The 20257-nt window shown below is 38.9% G+C and overlaps 1 protein-coding gene across 10 annotated transcripts in view; it reads right to left on the minus strand.

The window, feature by feature from the left end:
• Positions 1 to 20257, minus strand: part of kiaa1109 (KIAA1109 ortholog) — a 65016-nt gene that overhangs the window by 6867 nt on the left and 37892 nt on the right. The window contains exons 49-78 of one of the 10 annotated variants that reach the window (XM_016545485.1): positions 19686 to 19736; positions 17771 to 17977; positions 17454 to 17683; positions 17132 to 17361; positions 16893 to 16998; positions 16498 to 16595; positions 16209 to 16394; positions 15904 to 16072; positions 15608 to 15819; positions 15211 to 15409; positions 15056 to 15115; positions 14119 to 14345; positions 13649 to 13867; positions 12297 to 12427; positions 12077 to 12200; positions 11879 to 11994; positions 11680 to 11749; positions 10979 to 11020; positions 8781 to 8887; positions 8495 to 8698; positions 7515 to 7695; positions 6528 to 6711; positions 4184 to 4345; positions 3952 to 4091; positions 3672 to 3870; positions 3313 to 3516; positions 3028 to 3204; positions 1903 to 2040; positions 280 to 495; positions 25 to 175 (exon numbers count right to left, since the gene is read on the minus strand). In XM_016545485.1, coding sequence (XP_016400971.1) covers positions 25 to 175; positions 280 to 495; positions 1903 to 2040; positions 3028 to 3204; positions 3313 to 3516; positions 3672 to 3870; positions 3952 to 4091; positions 4184 to 4345; positions 6528 to 6711; positions 7515 to 7695; positions 8495 to 8698; positions 8781 to 8887; positions 10979 to 11020; positions 11680 to 11749; positions 11879 to 11994; positions 12077 to 12200; positions 12297 to 12427; positions 13649 to 13867; positions 14119 to 14345; positions 15056 to 15115; positions 15211 to 15409; positions 15608 to 15819; positions 15904 to 16072; positions 16209 to 16394; positions 16498 to 16595; positions 16893 to 16998; positions 17132 to 17361; positions 17454 to 17683; positions 17771 to 17977; positions 19686 to 19736 — 4740 coding nt within the window. Of the gene's footprint in view, positions 1 to 24; positions 176 to 279; positions 496 to 1902; positions 2041 to 3027; positions 3205 to 3312; positions 3517 to 3671; positions 3871 to 3951; positions 4092 to 4183; positions 4346 to 6527; positions 6712 to 7514; positions 7696 to 8494; positions 8699 to 8780; positions 9014 to 10978; positions 11021 to 11658; positions 11750 to 11878; positions 11995 to 12076; positions 12201 to 12296; positions 12428 to 13648; positions 13868 to 14118; positions 14346 to 15055; positions 15116 to 15210; positions 15410 to 15607; positions 15820 to 15903; positions 16073 to 16208; positions 16395 to 16497; positions 16596 to 16892; positions 16999 to 17131; positions 17362 to 17453; positions 17684 to 17770; positions 17978 to 19685; positions 19737 to 20257 lie in introns of all 10 variants that reach the window. The other 9 variants (XM_016545480.1, XM_016545484.1, XM_016545483.1 and 6 more) reach the window with 9 other exon arrangements.

Below are 20257 nucleotides of genomic sequence, written 5' to 3' on the forward strand. Positions count from 1 at the left end.
ATAGTTTCAATAGGTCTCTCATACGTATTGTTGCCCATGACGTTGCTCATGTTCATCTGGACATTAAGCTGTTTAAGGTTTATGGCGAACACCACCAGCGTCTCCCATGGCGAACCCTGCTGTGCTGCTGCTTTTCCGTTCCGGAACGACGGGGTGGAGGTCTTGGTAACAGAGTCTGTAGAAACACACAGACAAACATCATTGATTTAATATGTAATTTTGGAAGAAAACCAGAGCAGCACATCATTAATAGAGCTCCAGCAGCATGTATATTTGTACCTCTGCGCGGTGCTGAGGAGTCGGACACGCTGCGGGAACGTCCGGTGGCAGGTGATTTGATGTGTGCGTGGCTTGGTGTGGCATCAGTGAAGACGGAGGAGGAGGGGTGTTGAGTGGACTGGCCGTCCCATGTCCTCCAGTACGCTTTACGGCTGGATTCAGGAGACAGGTGCTGTGCGATGCTCTCCACAGAGTCTGGCGTGGCAGGACCTGAGGCTACAACACAAATACAGCGGTTACTCTCAACACTTTCCAGCATTCTCACAACAGGTGAGCAGGAATATATTACTGTTCAAAAGTTTGGACTAAATATTATTAATATATTCAATAGTCCAAATATATAGTTATATATAGTCCAAAACCTAGATGATCTAAAAAGATCATAAAGGTGTCGTAAAACTAAACCATATAAATCATTTAATCCAAGTCTTGTGACGAGATATGATCACTTTATATGATGAACTGATTTAATCTAGGCTTTTATTTACATAAAACCACACATACATATAGCGTATCACATATACTTAACATGGAAGCTTGTGTGTGCGTCACGTACGTCCATCATATGCGAGAACAAACATCACTGGTTCTTGTGCATCATGCACACACGCTTGAGCTTCTATGTTTACCATATGTGATGCGCTCTATGTATGTGTCAATCATTGTTTAGATGTAAATAAAAGCCTAAATTAAATCTGTTCATCATAAAGGTCAGTCATATCTCTTCACAATACTTGAATTATATGGCTTGATTCATATGGATTAATTTAATGATGCCTTTATGACCTTTTTGGATATTTTAAATTTTTGCTTACCTCAACTTTCAATGGAGAGCCAGAAACCCCTCAGGGTTCATTAAAAATATCTTCATTTGAGTTTCAAAGACTAACCAAAGTCTTATGGGATTGGAATGGCATGAGGATAAGTAAATTATCATTTTTATTTTTAGGTGATCTATCCCTTTAAACCACTCAATACCTCAAACTTAGATTCATCTATTCATAATGCTTTTTTTCCCTTTTAACTATTCTACTATTTCCTTGTTTCAGATGTAGTTTTGTCAATGACATTCTGACTAAAAGCGTCTCTTTACTGTTGCAGATGAAACTGTTGTTTTGGCATGTGCGGATCAATGAAGCTGCCAGCTGAGCACCAGTGAGGGGTCTGTTTCTCAAACTAGAAACTGATGTGCTTCTTGTTGTCCAGCTGACATCTGTCATGGTTAGATCCAGTTTGCTTTCTTCTTTCCAGACAGCAGTGCATGAAATAGCCTCCATATCTCAAAAGAACCACTGACTGATGAGATGTGTTTTCTTTTGACTATGACACCAAAATTGGACTTCAGAAATGGAAGTGTGCTCAATACTGAAAAAAAACTGTATTGTGATTGCCACACTTCAGTAGCACAACTTTTTCAACTCTGATGATAAGGCTTATAAAATACATAAAAACTATTTAAAGAGCTATTTAATCATCAATAATAATTTACAATGTTATTGCTTTTGTAACTACATTGTTGGCCAATTAAATGCTACTTTTGTGAAGCATCTCTGCATTGTAAGCATCAATTTCACTGATTCCACACTTTTGAACAGTATTGTAATGAGTGTATGCATGTATAACCTGGTAAGTTAATGGTCTGGTCTCCTAGAAACAATCTCCTGGCAATGCTTCTGCGGTACCAAGCTCGCGGAAATGCAAGAATCTCACTCAGACGTCTCATGTCGTACTTGAAGGATGCAGAACCAATATCACACACCGCTAGAAAAATTGTCATGAATTAGTTATTGAGACAACTGAAAGATTTCCTTTTTTGCATTTTATTATTAAAGGTGCGTGCGGTATGTAGAATTGACACCGAGTGGTTGAACTAGGTATTGCAGTCCAAATTCAAAATATTGGAGAGGGGTTTTTTTCACCCGGTCCCTCCTCCTCAGGCTTGATGCACACGCAGGTTGCCAGATTGACGACACCAACACTTTAGTTTGCCAGCTTCCATGACTGAAATGAAATACGCAGTGTTTCCCGCCAACTGGCAACCCGGGGTGCCGAAATACAATTGGGTAAACTGGCAGTGGGCGGGTTTCACAAACCAAAACAGAGACAGACATTCCGGCCCGGAACGCACATTTTCAAAGGAGAGTAACTGACTGTAGCATTGTTTTTCAGATAAACAAATATGTTAAATTAGCATGTTTCTTAAATATCTGCAAACATATGGTATTTTTATGCTTTAGTAGAGTCAAAAACTTACATACAGCACCTTTAAACAAACTATCGTTCAAAAGTTTGGGGTTAGAATTTTTTCTTATGCTCACCTAGGCTGCAAGTATTTGATCAAAAAGACAGTAAAAACAGTAATATTGTAAAATATTATTACAATTTAATGTTTCTTTGGTGATCAAAAAACATTTCTTATTATTATCAATGTTGATATGACAATGTGAAATGTTTTCGTGATTGTTCCATGAATAGAAAGTTCTAAAGAACAGTGTTTTTTGAAATATTAATCTTTATAACATTATAAATGTCTTTACTGTCACTTTTGATCAATTTAATGCATCCTTTCCTCCCCCCAAAAAAATAATAATAATAATAATTTTACCGACCCCAAACTTTTGAATGGTAGTGTAACACTTTAGCATTCAAGCACAATGCTAAAGTATGAAACATATGGAAAAAGCCTTAGTAAGGTGATACATCAGACATCCTCAAGGACACCCCAGTACTTTATTTAGAATTCCTCACCCGAGATGTTGATAAGAGTTGTGTCCATCTTCCCGCCCTTGCTGGCAATTAAAGTATCAATAAATGCTGGACTTCCTGCCCGTCTCATCCGGGAAAGACTGACTTTTACAAACTCCAAGTTGATGGAGAGAGAGTCTTTCCTGCCCGTCACTGAAGAGGCCTCCTCGTCCACTGCTCCTAAACAAACCAAAGTCATCTCCAAAGTCTTACAATGTTCTTTACAGTATGTAAGTTGATGTTACATATAAACTGTCTATGAGTATTGTCTATGCATGGGGCTCTTACCCAGCGGTCCTGGTCCAGGTGGGAGGCCAGTAACTGCAGACTTCTGTTTGCCGGCTCCATAAGGATGAAACACATACAGTGAAAAATCTGACATACAGGCAGTGAAGCTCAGACCTGATGAGTTTATGGGTGGCGCTGTTAGATCTGATTGGCTGCTGTGGTGGCGACTCCGGCCTAGAGGACTGCCTAATCCTGTGGATGGCCCTAAGGGATGGAAGGAGTTTCAGTGGTTACCATTAGCCAATACAACCTCAAACTAATACGAACTAAAAGAAACACTACTTACTGACCCCAAAATTTTGAATGGTAGTTTATTTCAAAATTACATAAGAGAGATTTTCAGTACTGTACATTCATACCTTTGCTTCCAGGCACTCTGTTGGCATTGTGTACCGATGGAGGTGTGGAGGAAGGTGTGTGAGGGCCCTCAGATGGAAAGGTGGTGGCGGTGGGCTCAAGCTCACCCCTATTGGATGAGAAAACCAGGTCCAGAGAGGGAAGTTTCAGCATGCACTCTACTCGAGACATGGGCAGACAGCTGAACCGGATTTGAGATGGCTGAGAAACAAACACAATGAAATTAACCAACCACTCTAAGATGGTTACTACCGAGTATTGCTTGAAAGAACGCGGGTATACCTGCACCCTGACATAAACTACCACATCCACAGGGAAGGAGGAGTACGAAGACGTAGCAGAAGACACAAGAGACACCTGAGACTCCTCCAGAGGCTCCACAGAATCAAAATGACCTACATCCTCCTCGGGAACATTCAGGGCTACACAAACACACATTAATATCAGCATAAAGTATACACACAAACACCTCACAGAATTAATGAAGAAATGTTAAATTTGAAGGCACACTGACTTGTGTAGTTTCTGTCGACTGGTGTGATGGGAATGGTTTCCAGCGCTTTCTCCAAGAAGTCCAGCAGACATGGACTGATGACCATTTCCTCTGGCAGTGTCTGCAGAGCTACCCATGCATACAGCTTAGCCATCTTCACCCCCACACTTGCCTTACCTTTAGCTGCTCATGCAAACACACAAACACACACATAAAGTTGAAAACAATCCTTTTCTGTTGCCAAATTATCATGCATTGAAAGCAAAAGATTCCTGCTTAGGATGCAACCATATGGCATCTAATGCACCTCCAGCATGCATGCAGTAGGCATGGGCCGATTACCGGTTTCAAGGTATACCGCGATTTTAAAATTTCACGGTTTCAAAACCACTAATATTTTCCGTTATACCATCCCTGCGGTATGCGCTGTTTTTCATGTCTCCTCAAAGACTGAAAGTGTAGGAATCCCTCAGGTTGAGTGCAGTGTAGAGAGTAACACGACCCTCCTCCTGTTGGTGCGAGCGAGCGGTCAGTCACGTGTGTGTAGGATGGACGAACTTAAGAAGCTTCCCCTGTAACTTACGCGATCGGCAACCGGCCATTTTTGTCTTATTGCAAGCAACTCGTCTCTGTTTTGGACTTGCACAAACTGCGTTGCAATGCATATAATTTTCCAAATGTCATTTATGTGAAAATATGAAGTCTGTAAACGCCAGCGGAAAAAAAGTGTTTTTTTGTTGTTGTTTTTTTACCAAGTCATTTAAAAATAACACATTTTAGAGTTGTAACGACAATACCGTGATACCGTGAAACCGTGATATTTTTGCTTAAGTGAAAGTGTGCCTGTTTCAGCACAGTGATGCTTTGTTTACAGCGGTAACCAAGGAAACATTGCATCTGGTGTTCCAGAAGCGCCTCCTGCTGTCAGAGAGTGAATCTGCATCTCATTTATCATACCGCCCATGACTAGCATGCAGTATGCATGATGCACAACAGCGCAGCCAAAACACCCAGAAATTGTTTAACACAAGCATAAGGTGCAATGAAATGTCATAGAAAAAAGTGCATTAAATGAATAGCACTGTCCAGAACAGTGGCGGCTCGTCGGGGGAGGCAGGGGAGGCACAGCTTCCCCATAATTTTGAGGTGAAAATGGGAGGACGACGATTTAATGTTAATAAAATTCACAGTTCATTTCAGTTCATGTCTTAAAATGTGTATGTTTCGTTTTCTGACTAAAAGCAACCAAAAAGCAATTTTAAAGTGTTAAAGCAAATAATAATAATATTAATAATAATCGGCAGGGATCCCAGACCAATACAATTAGTGTGCCTCCTCTATTTTAAAACCCACAAGCCGCCACTGGTCCAGAACTGTTTATAGTTTAAATCACCATCCACTTTCATTGTATGGAAAAGAGAAGCTTGAACATTCAACCTTAAATCTAATTTTGTGTTTCAAAGAAACAACATGAGGCTGAGTAAATTTTGTTGAAGCAATTACTGAGATACTGAGTGATATGCATTTAATTACATTTTTCATTTAGGAGATACTTTTATCCTAAGCTACTTACTGATATTTAACATACATTATTGTATTTTTTTTAGTATTACACATTACTGTTCAAATGTTTGGGGTTGGTAAGATTTTTTTAAAGACATAAATACATTTATTCAGCAAGGACAAATTAAAGATTTTTATTTCAAATAAATGCTGTTTTGTTTTAGTATTTTTTTTTACTTTCTATTCATCAAAGAATCCTAGAAAAACTTAACAGTTTGTATGAAAATTTTTAGCAGCACAACAGTTTTCAAAATCAATAATAAGAAATGTTTCTTGAGCATCAAATCAGCATATTAGAAAGATTTCTGAAGGATCATGTGACACAGAAGACTGGAGTAATGGCTGCTGAAAATTTAGCTTTGCATCACAGGAATTACATTTTTTTTTAATATATTTTCAAATAGAAAACAGATATTTTAAATTATACAAATATTTAACAATATTTGTCTCTTTTTACTTTATTTTTTATCAACCAACCCCAAACGTTTGAACAGTATTTCAGTGTATATACTTTTCAAGCTTTAACTGGTGTCAGCTAGATGTAGCAAACAGTGAAAAGGGACAAACAGAAAAAAAACAGCTTAAATGGAAGCTTATCTCAACCCAAGTACATTAGCAACTCAGCAGTAAACACACAAAACCACAGCAGAAAGAAGTTCCTGCAGAGGCAACTGTGAACCCTGATCCTAGATAGTCATGCGCTACAGTGGAGCTCAGAGCTGTGGGCCATGCTCCAGTGACAGAGAAGATGCTGAGCGCATGCAGGAAGCCAGCGGCAGATGACCAGACTGTAATAGTGTACCTGAAGGGAGAGGAGGGGGAGGGGGGGAGAGGAGTGTGTTAGTCTTGCCAGGGCCTGAGGCTGGTGGTGTGGGTACGTCTCTCATACCATACAACTTGGACTCTTTGGAAAGGGTTCTGGGAAGGGAGGATCCACGAGAGGCATTTGGTGATTCCGTCTTCAGCATTTTAGAATTGTAATGTAGCTGTAAAGAGACAGAGAGGAAGGATGAGTGCCACAGTTAACTAATCACGAAAAGTGTAAATGAATGCATTCATTTGGGTTTGTACTGTAACTTGTTTTTTTCAGTTGAGCATTATAAACCATCAGACATGCCAGTTGCATGAATGCAAGTGCAAATCAGATGCATTTAAATAGGTCTATAGATCTATGATAGGGTGACCATACGTGCCATTTTCCCAGGACGCGTCCTGGCCAGGATTTCTATATTGCCTAAAATATCTAGGTTTTGGCTTTGTTTGCGTGTGCAGACCGATCGGTGTATGACATCAAAGTACCATACAGACGGTTATGCTTTCGAAACGCTCTCGAGGTACTTTGATGTCAAACACTGATCGGTCTGAGCCGTGCTGCTTTTAAGTCGAACACACGCATAATTGCATCGCTTTGACCGTAGATCCCACCTTCTCACACGCCATGATTGGTCCATTATGTACAATGCTTGCATGTTATTGGTCAAACTACTTTTCGATCATTACCTTCAGCAAGCATGAAAACAGGAAAACGAAGCCAAAACAAATCCTGGCCAGGACGCGTCCTGGGAAAATGGCACATATGGTCACCCTAATCTATGAGTGTATTTGGGTGGGTTTTACACATCAAAATCAGTGCTGATATAACATTATCTGACACTCAAAAATCTCAAAAAGTAAGTCTCAGGTAAAAAAAAAAAATGGACAAAAATTCTACGGTGCGCGCCTGTCTTTAATTGAACCACAAGAAAATACACATAGTTGTGCAAAGCATGTCAAAAGATCCACAACAGACCTTAACATCCACTCCAGGGATGTAGAAGACAGTGGTCTCAATGTCACTGCTCTTGCTCTGCAGAGAAGTGGGCACTCGCTTAGCATTCAGTAGATGGGAGCTGGAGGCAAAACTGTGCTGCTGCTTTCGCTTCTTAGGAGGAGATTCCTGATCCAGACTCCTCGAACTCTGCTCACAACTCCTAAACAACAGAATGAGAGGGAGAAAGACCTTTTACAGGAACACTTTGCAGCCCTGATCAAAATCCAAACCAATAGAGTGATGTAGAGATGATGTATTTTTGAAGACCAAAACAAAGAAACCATTTTTTTAGTACTTCCGGTTCCATCGTTGTGAAGTCAGTGGGGTTTTTGAATGGGTTGGCTAATACAAGTGTAAGATATTCTAATGTTTTGTTCTATGTCCTAGAATAGACCAATATCAGTTATGATTTTTTTATGCTTTTACTTGTCTTGAAAAAGTGGGATAAATGGGTCTACAAAGGTCGTTGGGGACATTAAATGTTATCACACCAAACAAGAAAACTCATCTAATCACTAATCTGATTTTACAGCCTCATTCTGTCCATAATCACGCTTAAGCAAACCATTCTAACTCAAACACTCAGGAAAAATGTTTTTGTTTTTGTTTTTGTTTTTTTAAATAAAGACTAAAAGAGTTGTTGGAAGCTTAATGATGGCATTGTTATAGACATAAGACCATAGTATAGTTTGAATTTTTACTTCTGACGATTGTATTTAGGCTTCAAAATTCCGAAAAGTTGTGTTCATTTGCGAAGAATATCACAATGAACACAACGTGCAAGAATCATTAACGTTTGCTGATCACAGAGCCAAAGCCAATGGAAAAATCCTATTGGGCTTTGTCAAGGAAACCAGGATGATGCTTACTTCTGCATTACAAAAATATGTCATCACTGCAGTGCTCTATTAAGTGAAGTCAACATGAGAGAGTGTGTCCATTTTGTTGTGTCTCTTCACCTCCTCACTGCGAGATCTTCATGCTCGGGCGGTTGGGTGCTGGGGTGCAGCACACACTTGCCGCTGTCGATCTCAACACGCACGTCCAGCTCAAAGTCAATGTTCCGCTCGGTGGGCGGAGCTAATCCTCCACGCTGAGGGGGTGTGGCCGGCCAGCGCTCGCTGAATAATGCAGACAGTGCAGATGACTTTCTCTGAGAGCCCCTGAGAAACAAACATACGGACTGTCAGTTTAGTGATTGTAATTGTGTTTGTGGTGTGTTTACCTGTGCTGTGTTTAACGCACCCTGGTCTTCGATAACAGCTGTGAGGTCTGTCCCTGTCAAACTCGTCATCTTTGTCCGAATCCTCTGAAGAAGTCGAGGAGAGGTCATCACGGCGGGTGTCATCAGGCTGGAAGGGAATGGTTGGTGAAAAGACTGCTGGTGTGCCAGGGGCACTGAACACTGAGCATGATGGGTAATGGGCAGGATCATCAATGGTGACAGACAACAGGTCCAACTCTGTCTCCTCCGGGAACTTCAACAATCAGTGAAAGCCAACCGTTAGAAAATCTGTCTATGCATCTATCCATCTATTCATCCATTTATCTCTCCTAAAGGATTCATGTCTCTTCGACCTACATGATTGTATCTTACAAAAACATATCCAGGTCACATGTCACCACAAAATCAAAACAAAAAAGGGGACAAAAGTAGAAAAAATGCTTTGCATTAAAAAAAGAAGCATATTTTAAGATCCATGATATTAGTGACTCTTTAAATTCATCATTATCTAATCCAACATCGGATGTTTAACCCTTAAATGCATACCTCGGGTCTTTAGCGACCCGGGACATCATTCTCTACCCTCTCCCTCCTTCATTTTTTAAAGTTAGACATCAACTTTCTTAGTATTCCTCAATCTATTCATTATAAACAATATATAAAATCATCTGCTCAAATTGAACCCTTTTAAGTTTCAAAAGGAAACGAAATATGCTTTATTTTATTCTTCTGTAATTGTTCTTAAAATACCAAGATAATTTTTTGCTATTGCAGCAGTTAGAGGTCCATCCGTGCTGGATATATAGGTTAGCTAAAGACCCGAATATGTAATTATGATTGGCTAAACATTCATGCATTTAAGCAACCCTCTACATTGCGAGTAAATCACTCGCATATGCGACTAATCTTCACTCTGGGCGACTAAATGATGTCTAATATTAGCCACTGGCTAATAAATTTACTAGCCAATGGCGATTCAATTGCCAAGGTGTCTGTAGAGGGTTGTTAAGGGTTAACTAATCTCAAAATGAACAATCTTTCATATTTTACATTGTTATGTTAATGTTATGATGCCTAAATTCACTTATAGCATTTAAAACAACTGATTTCATTGTGAGTAAATTGCATTTTTGTAAGCAAAATAGTATAGAATTTTAACAATCAGATATTTATCATTTATCAGCCATCAAAATAATTATTGGATATTAGTATTGAACAGAATTTGAATATTGATGCATCACCACCATCATATATCTGGAGATTTTACCCTTGGGTTTGTAATTACCATTACATTCAATGATGATTCTTATTGCCACAATTCTTACTTAATTACTTAATGTACTTAAAAATATTGTTCCAATGCAAATAAATAAATAAATAAAGCCTTTATGTTATTGACGTAAAATGCTATTTCTATTTTTTCTTGTGATTTTGTGGTGAAATATAACCCTGGCATGTCTAAAAGCTATAAACGGCCACTAAGCTATTATTTTGGGTCTGTTAGATTAATTCTTATCAGGATTGCAACTGAAATAGAAGTCCCTTTATCCAACTGTCTAACATTTACAAATTATCTCCTGAACTGGGCTTCTGTTGAGATCATAGAGTGGAAGATTGCTTTAATATTTCCACCGGACACTTACTTGAATGTCAGTTTATCTATCCATCCATCATTCGGTCTCTCTGCTGATGTACTCAAACCTAAACTGAACTGATTCTGACTCACTGCCAATTCAAACCGTATCTGTTGGCTGATAGCTCATAACCAGTGAGCACTTTTAAGAAAGTTTTCCTTTTCCCAATTCATGCTTTCCACTAAGACCCAGCAGAGGAGAGAGGGATGAGAAAAGAAAAGATGAAAAGATGGACAGATGACAAGAAAGTCATCATGAGCAATGCAATTGACAAAGATCCAGACATGCTGAAGAAACAAGAGCTGATTAGTTAAGTCAACACAGCACAAGAGCAGATTTACATGTGGAGCGAGAGAGTGTGTTAATGAATGTGTAAGTAGAGAGATGAAGAGAAAATAAGACCACTCTTCAGCCTAAGATCCAAAAAGGCTAAAATCATTCAGTCGCTGATCATTTTTGATTGGATTTTGAACAGCCGATTTAGATTTAGCGATTTCACACCACAAGACTTTCATGCACAGAGATTCAGAGGTGATTTTATAAGATTCAGATAAGATTTGATATGGACCGTTTTTCTCCGGTACCTTAAAAACTGAGTCAGCTGGACTTGGGATTGGGGTTTCCATCTTAAACACAAACAGATTTACTGAGCTATACAGTACATGAACATATGTGTTCAGCACAGTACGTGTATAAGTCAAGAGTGAAGCACTTGCAGGTGAAACCATAAAACCAATGAGTGTGTGTATATATGTGTGCATTTGTCCAAGTGCACTGCTGTTCAAAAGTTTGGGGTCAGTAAGATTTTTTTATATTTTGGAAATGAAGTCTCTTATGCTCACTAAGGCTGAATTCATTTAATCAAAATGACAGTAAAAACAGCAATATTGTTAATATTGCTGTTCAAGAAACATTTCCTATCATTATCAAATGTTGAAAACAATTGTGCTGCTTAATATTTTTGTATAAACAGTGATATTTTTTGTGATAATTCTTTGATGAATAGAAAGTTAAAGAACAGCATGTATTTGAAATAATTATCTTTTGTAACATGTTAAATGTCTTGACCGTCACTTATGATCAATTTAATGCATCCTTTCTAAACTGAAATATCAATAAACAAAAAAATCTTACTGACCCCGAATTTTTGAACGGTAATGTAAAAAGCAAAGCTTCATTTAACTTTACAACTTCACTGATACGTAAACAATAAACATGAAGATGGAACAATAGAATGAACAAATATACAGACTCAGGTACACACAGATGTATGCATGCACACTACCGTGTCGATGTTGAAGGTAACCCTTGGTGCTGGAGATGCTGCATCCACTTTAATGTCTGGCAGGTCGTCCCTTTAGAAAAACCAAAAAAAAAAAAAAAAAAATCAATGAACAAACTAAGGATGTGTAACTGACATACGCTAACCCATCTGTGATTAAATGAGAGTGTGTGTGTGTGTGTGTGTGTGTGTGTGTGTGTACCTGGGTCTATCCGACCTCTTCATTGGTGGTCTGCCTGTTGCTGAAATGCTCTTTGACCTGCTGTTGTTGTAGCTTGGCTTGTAGCCTAAACCCCATTTATCTTTCAATGACGCAGCCTAAACAAAGCACAAATTCTATTAATGCGACATTTCATCTCTACCACGCTTACAATGTATTGAGCTGAATCAAGTCTCTCACCCGCATGCTGGAGCGCCGTAGCTTCTTGCGCACATCCCGACGGATATCATTGACAGCAACAGATTCTAAATGTTGATAGCGCTGGATTTCCTGGTTTATGGTGCCTTCACTTGCTCCCAGTTTCCTTAGAGAGAGAGAAAAAAAAAATCAAGAATTATAGGGATTTCTTTTAGGCAGAAAACAACAGATTGAGGTATATTATTAGTCAGGTTGACATTACTTGAGATCGTCAATGACTTTGGCCTGCTCATTGAGTTCTCTAATATCCACCAAGCGCTTGGAAAACTTCCGTCCACGAGCGTCGATGATTTGATTGCTCATGACTGCCTGTCTGCGCAGGTCAACAGATTCCTGTAAGAGGAAAATGACTGTCAAAATAATACATTTAAGATACGAGATGCACTTAGGGGTGGGCGGAATAACAAAATCTTTTCTTATCATGGTATGAGTAATTCAAAACGATTATTTTATTTTATTGTATGTATGTATGTATGTATGTATGTATGTCATTTTTATTTATTTATTTTCCCCAAATTTTTTATGTTTTTGAAAGAAGACTCCTATGCTTACCAAGGCTGCATTTTTTTGGACAAAAAATACAGTACAAACAGTAATGTGAAATGTTATTACAATTTAAAATAACTGTTTTTATATTTTATTTTATGTAATTTATTCCTGTAATGGAAAAGCTGAATTTTTAGCAGCCATTACTCCAGTCTTCAGTGTCACATGATCCTTCAGAAATCATTCTAATATGCTGATTTGAAACTCAGAAAACATTTCTTATTATTATCATTACACTGAATACAAATTGGGCTGCTTAATATTTTTGTGGAAACTTTCAGGATTCTTTGATGGAAAGACACTTCAAATGAACAGAATTTATTTGAAATTGAAATTTTTTCACTATGTAAAAGTCTGTACTGCCACTTTTGATTAATTTTGCTGAATTAAAGCATTAATTTCTCAAAAAAATAAATGACACCAGTGTATATTTTGCAGGAAATTCAATAAAAAATAAGTTATTTCTTATTTTGTTAATTTTATAATAAAAATAATTAAGTTAATTTTACAACACAAAAAAAACATACCAAAATCACAACCTGTTGCCATATTTCAACAGTCGCACAGTGTTTCCCATCATTCCGCCCAGCTCTAGGTACAGTCATGCATAAAGGTTTCAAAATCACACTGACTGCTGAACAGTCAAAACAAGTGTGGATCATTACAACACATCAGACATAGAAAAATCACAACACCACCCCAAAAAAACTGATTACTGAACAGCTTGTCCATGAGAAATGCCTCTTTTGGAAACAGGAAATAAGAAGAGTCTAAGATGTCACCAGCCACTCATTTCTCATGGAGAGACATCAGACAAGACTAAAAAGCAGCAGGAAACTGTAGAATCCAGACTCGCTCAACATATTTCAGTTCTAGGCACAATTCAACAAGGTTTTGAGCGGTCTTAAAAGCAACTTCCACCCTGAGAGCATGAACAAGATGGAGAGAAAGAATGTGACAGAGAAACAGAAAGGACTGAAAAGCAAACAGGAGCTCTGAAGTACATACACAGCCCCAGGACAGGGGTCTGGGATGTCTAGTTCGTTCTGCATTGGCTGTGGATGGCAGGCGAACACTTCTCGACTTTAGCCGAGTGATTGTGGATGATGGAGAAATATTACGACACTCAGAAGGTGAGAGGGGAGGGGGGCTGGGGCTAATGCCAAGTATGCTGTTCACCAGCCGCCTCCTGAACGAAAGTCTGGGACTGAGATCCCCTTCAGGACACTGCAAACATGGGCCGGTTTAAAACAAACACAAACGAACACATTGAGTACACAGACATCGAGTACAAATGAACACAAATACAAAGGCACTTCACATGTCCTGCGCTGAACATAAAAATTACATTAATATACATGCACAAAAAACAAGAAACCAAAGAAGCAGACAATGTAAATGAAAAATCTAAAAACAATCACAAACACTTTACACTGACATTAACAAACGTTAGTGACATAAAGAGTATGAGCTCTGACCATGTGTATGGGGGGAGACATGCCGTCACTCTCGTCCTCGTCTGATAGGTCAGCCATGTTGACTGAGTTGAGGTCTGTGATGTCATCATTGTCCTCTTCACCAGTCAGAGAGGTGAGGGTGTTACCCAGAGCATTCAGACGCTTGCCGATGTTGGGATCCATGTGCACATCGATACCACACATCTTCCACAAGACATTTAGAGTCCACGTTCCTGCACTGCTGCTCTCTGAAGTATTGAAAGATTTTGTTATTAAATACAGACAAAACATCAAACATGAATTCAGAATTAAATCCAAATTAATATTTATTTCCTTAATTTTTTATTCTTGGTCTTGTTTAGTGCATTTCATTAATGTACACCACAGCAAAGGTTTGGGGTCAGTAAGGTTTTTTTAAGAAAATAATACTTTTATTCAGCAAGTAAGCATTAAATTGATCAAAAGTGACAGTAAAGATATTTTTTATTTAAAAAAAATCAGTTTCAATTAAATGCAGTTTTATTTATCAAAGAAACCTGAAAAAAAGTCTCACATTTGACAAAAACATTAAGCGGCACAACTATTTTCAACATGATGATAATAATAAGACATGTTACTTGATCATCAAATCAGTACATTCAAATGATTTCTGAAGGATCAAGTGACACTGAAGACTGACGTAATGGCTTCTGAAAATTCAGCTTTGCCTTTACAGATATAAATTAAATCTAAAAATATATTCAAATAGAAAACAGTTCTTTTAAACTGTAACAATATTAATGTTACTGTTTTTACTGTATTTTTGATCAAATAAATACAGTCTTGTTAAGAGTCTTCTTTTAAAAACATTAGAACTCTCACAGACCCCAAATGTTTCAACGTTTTTATATTGTTTGTTTTTTTCTAGTTGAATATACCATTTTATTCAGAATACTGAAGAACACCATTTCACACACACCTGCAGAGGCCTGGCCTGTCGTTCTGGAGCAAACCTCGTAAGTGCCATCAGGGACAACACCTGGAAAACCACACTGAGTGTTTCAAGAATCCGGGAAGTATTATGGGGCCAAAAACAGAGACAATTTTTACGATTTAACACTGAGTGTTACTCACAGGCATTTATGACCAAGTCGCCTCTGATCTCAGGTTTCCAGTCATCCCAAGTTGTCTCAAACCCCTCAGCAAATCGAATGCAAAAGTTCTTGAAATGACCTTTGCTGACCAGAGATTCAGAGGAGCAGGCTGTGATTAGTGTACTCTCGATGGTTAACACCAGTGCTGAGCCAGTGTCAAAATCAATACTGTGATTGGCCTATGTACAGCAGAAAGAAGGGACAAACATTTAACATCAATCATTCTGACCCACAGAAATGGAAATATTGCAAACAATATACGTGTATGAAGGGTGAAATACAAGCCCACAGGATTGTATACAGTTAAAGGCCTGTGCACACCAATCTAATGAGTCTAATTGTGTAGAAAAATAGATTGTGTATCAGTGAGGATCCACCTGTGTGGTGCTGGTGATCGGCAGGCAGATGCCCAGGTCATTGACAGTGAGCTGAAGGAAGAGAGTGCTGAAGGCCTGGACGCTGGTCTGCTGTATGGCTGGCAGTTTGTCTACCACCTCTTTGGTGGCCATATGAATGTCCGAGTTGAGAGCCAAGCGCTGTTCCTTCCAGTTGTCATAGGCAGCCTTATAGTTCAGCCAGAACAGAACAGCTACAACAGACATACACAATTACAAACCAAAAAAATCCATAGACGGATACACATGAAAAAACAAAAGGCTAAGTGTAGACTGACCTCTGTCAAATGCTACTGGCTGAGCAAAAACGATAGGACGATTGAGTGTGATCAGGACAGCCTCTTTGTCAGAGCTGCTACTGATCTCCTCCTGCAGTGCATTGCGCAAACCGATTCGAGTGCGGAAATACGCCACCTGGTGGAAATCTGACCCCGCCTCCTCATACACCTGCAAGAGACAGTGTCATGACAACAGTGAACAACTGATAGTTTGCACCACCTTATCAAAATCTCATTCATCAACAAGAAAGTATAATGAAAGCATTGAATAACAGCATTTTTTACATTTCTGTGAATGTAGCTACCTGATGTTTGACGATTTGCCCCAAAGCCAAGTTGAGATCCACTTGACATTTCCCAAAAAGCTTCAGGTAGTTACTTCCTGTGGGAGTAGTCTTGCACTGAACCCGATTGGACAGTTCAAGCTCAATCCAGCCCGTCTCAAAGCGCACCGCCCTCATAGAAGGAGTGGTGGCTGTCATTTGAATCCCCTACAACAACAACAATAACAACAACAACAAAAAAACACATCGAAGTCTAAAAAGTCTGCAAGATTCACCAAAATAAATAAACACAATTTAAGGAAGTTCAAACCTTAAATGTCAGATTAATAGAATAAAGCAGGACTTTAGGTTTGTCGCCATCTGTTGACACATCATGTTCATTCCACAAAGGGATTGGCTGTTCCCCTCCTACAGAAAAAAACAAATTTCACACAGCTGGTGTAAAATCAAGCCAAGTCAAATAAAAAAAAAAATGATAGCAAAACAAAAAACAAAGCAAAACAAGGCAAAAAAATAAAAATTTTATTAAAAAAAACAATACAAAGGAAATTAAATGAAACCAAAAACAAAAAAGCAAAATACCAAATAGAAAAACACAAAACAAAAATAAATTTTTTTTTAAAAACTAAACAAAAAAAACAAACAAGTAAAAATATAAATAGATGAAAGAGTCATCTATTTATGCTATCTGTTCTTCACACATACCTGACACCTTCTGGATGACCTCATTGACCTCCTTCATGAAGACCTTCTGAAGGAAGACTAGATGGTTGAGCAAATCTGTGGTCAAGTTGTGTTCGAAAGATCCAATCTAAAAATGATATACAATGATATACATTGTATTTCAACCGAATCCATCCATGCATCTGCTGAAACAAACTTGATAATCTAATAATCAAGCACAGCATTTAGTACAATCTCTCGTTGCTACATCAATGGCACACCTCAGCTACACAGCGCAAGTAGTTTCCCTGAAGATAGTTGCTGTATTCTGGGGCCCAGGCAGTGTCGCTGTGCCCCTCGTGCTCCTGTATGATGTACTGTCCCGACATGGTGACGGGAGGCAGCGTCAGGCTGGCAGTGGGTGGCATGGCCGACACGTCCACAGGGGAAACCTTCGACTGGAAACACAGCTTATGATTGGGTAGTTCAAAAGTGAACCGTGTTTGAGCACCTGTGAGAGGGAGACACCAAAGCGTTAATCATCTGTATTTCCCAGGGCACTGAGAAATAAATTAACCAATGTACTAGTGGAATTGTGGGTACCTGTCATGCCATGGCTCTTCATGCGACCCATCTTGTATTCTGCTTTGAGAGAGGGCAACAGGGCTGCACCAATAGTGATCCCATCCAGCATAGCACTGAATTTCAACACGATTGGCTTCTTCTCCAGTCCTTCAGGCAGCTGAGGAAACTCATTGGCCTCTACTGGAGTTTGATTGACACTCACTTCAGAGGGCTGTGGAGTAGGTGTGTCTTCACGGTTGGGCGGCGGGCTGATTTAAACAGAAGTGAATTTAATATTGGCAAAAAAAAAAAAATCATTAAAACTTATGAAAAGAAAGTGCAGAGGTTTGCCTCACATGTTGGAGGGCTGACGGATGAGGTCTGAAATCTGTTTTGAGAGCTGGTGGGAGCTGCGGACCATCATGCTGTGCAGCGTTGCAGGGTGCTGCGGGATGTTGATGAAGATTGCACCCACTTTAAATACGGCAGCGTTATTGGTCTTCAGCCCACGCTGTGCGCTATATAAAGCCTGGGACTTTGCGATGCTACATTTCACCACCGTCCTAATACACAAATACACACAAACAAAACTTAATACAAGCGCTCACTTTGAAATCGCAGCCTGGATGTAATATTGAGCAGTAACATAGAACAATGTCTGTGAAATATGAACAGACAGATACTGGCAAAATGTACAAGTGAAAACGATCATGTGACTGGAAACAAGGCCTTGTAGATGTGGGAATTACAAGGAGATCTAGATGTATTAATAGAAATGAAAGGGAGAGTTTCAGACCCTGATGGCATGACCATGGACTGTACTCCACGCAATACCGGCAAACACTTGCCAAAATGACAAGATCCAATTAGATTGCTTGATGGATATGCAGCTTCCAAGAGTCAGGGTGCACCGGGAAACTAGAATGTGTTTAGGTATCAAGATGCTGCAATGAGCGCCTTTGAGGAGGAACTAATCATTGGATTTGACAACTTTTGGCAGGTTAGAAGCATCAAGTATTTAAAAGATATTCAGAGTTTTGTATGAGGCACATAATAGCGCATAAACTCAATAACCACTAGCAGAACTTTAAAATCTAATTTCGGTTCTGAGTTATGAGTCTATGAAATACTCCCTACTTATTACTTTTAGAAGAACAGTGGGGAAAAAAGCCTTCACATATTTTCTGCTATGTTTCTGTAAAACTGCTCTCAAAGACTACTTTGACATTAAATGAAAGATCAACCTTCACTTAAACAATGTATAAAGCAAAATCAAAATTAGTCAGATGGTCTCTTCCTGTCTAAAGATGCATTAGTGAAAGACTGCGTGACTGACTTGAACCTGTCGTGAAATCTGCATTGGGAAATCTTTCACCCTAACATGAAATTCCGATCAATGGTAAATTAGGGATGGGCATTTTTGCCATTTTTTTCCTTTCTAGTACTGGAAAGCTCAGTAAAATGATTAATTGATTGAGGCAGCAGGGCTATGCACGTCATGATGAAAATGACAATGAAAGTATTTTAATAAAACACACTGCTGATGAAAATATGATGGGGGAAAATAACACTGGTGGTTATTAACAATGCATCATCCATATTTGCGAAAAAAACAAAAAAACATGAAAGTGGGTGGATCTTTGTCAAAATAACCTGTAAAGTGGGCTTAAAGGGATAGTTCACCTTCAGTCACTGGTCCCCATTGACTTGCATAGTGGTTTTTTTTCTTCATACTATGGAAGTCAATGGGGACCAGCAACTGAAGGTGAACTATCCCTTTAATGCTGATAGTCAAAAGCTTGATTCAGTGAGACTAGGCCAGAGGTAGGCATGTTCAGTCCTAGAGAGCCTTTGTCCTGCTGAGTTCAGCTCCAACCCTGAAAAAAAAACCTCACCTGCCTATAGCCTGAAGAAAATGATTAGCTTGTTCAGGTGTGTTTGATTACGGTTGGAGCGGCTCTCCGAGACCCAACTTGCCTACCACTGGACTAGGCAATGGAACAATGCATTAAAGTAAATATGACTGTAAAATTAGTGTCATGAGGATGTTATGATTTCAATGACCACTACTGAAGACACTATATAATCCTGTGAACCATTTATATGAAAGGGATTTGGAGCAGTAGAGCATTTGGATTAGTAAGAGTGAAAGGTATATACTATATAGCATATATTTGACATATGGAAGGGACTGCAACATACAAATATTATGGAGATGTTATGAATGGTCATGGAGGACTGGACAAGGTTACTAAGGAAACTTAGACATACAGGAACTCCTGCTTGGCTGTGCTGGTAGGTGAGGTTGGAAAATCCTCTAGTCTGCCAGTGAGAGAGGCAGAAAAAACAACAACAAAAAGATGACAGATAGAGAGAAGAGAGGAGAGTAGAGAGCAGGAAGGTAGAAGAGGGAAAGTTATCCACAGAGAAAACATTTCAAAAGTGTCATATAAGCTGTGATAAATCTGTACTCTTACAAATATATTTGTGGAAAGAGAGAACACCAGAAATAAAAAAAACAGATCCAAGAATGACTTTAAAATAACTTTAAAATATGGTAATCACAGAGAGTATGCTAGGATTAAAGTGCATTTTAAGTACATTACAAGGGCTGCTTGAACAGGATTTTACATTTTCTAAATCTAGGCTGTTGTGGGTCGTTTCCAGTGTAGTGCTATGGAGTTTCTAAACTGTGTTTGAGTAGTTTTTAGCTTGCTACCACGCGGTTTCTAAAAACACAGTGAAGTATCTGTGACACGCTGGTCATTAAAAACACTATCGTTCAAAAACCTGGGTTCAGTAAGATTTTTTTAAAAAGAAATTAATCCTACAAACAGTATATA

Source organism: Sinocyclocheilus rhinocerous, unplaced genomic scaffold (assembly GCF_001515625.1).
Source record: "Sinocyclocheilus rhinocerous isolate Xijiao unplaced genomic scaffold, SAMN03320098_v1.1 scaffold789, whole genome shotgun sequence".
In the NCBI taxonomy this organism is placed as follows: Eukaryota; Metazoa; Chordata; class Actinopteri; order Cypriniformes; family Cyprinidae; genus Sinocyclocheilus; species Sinocyclocheilus rhinocerous.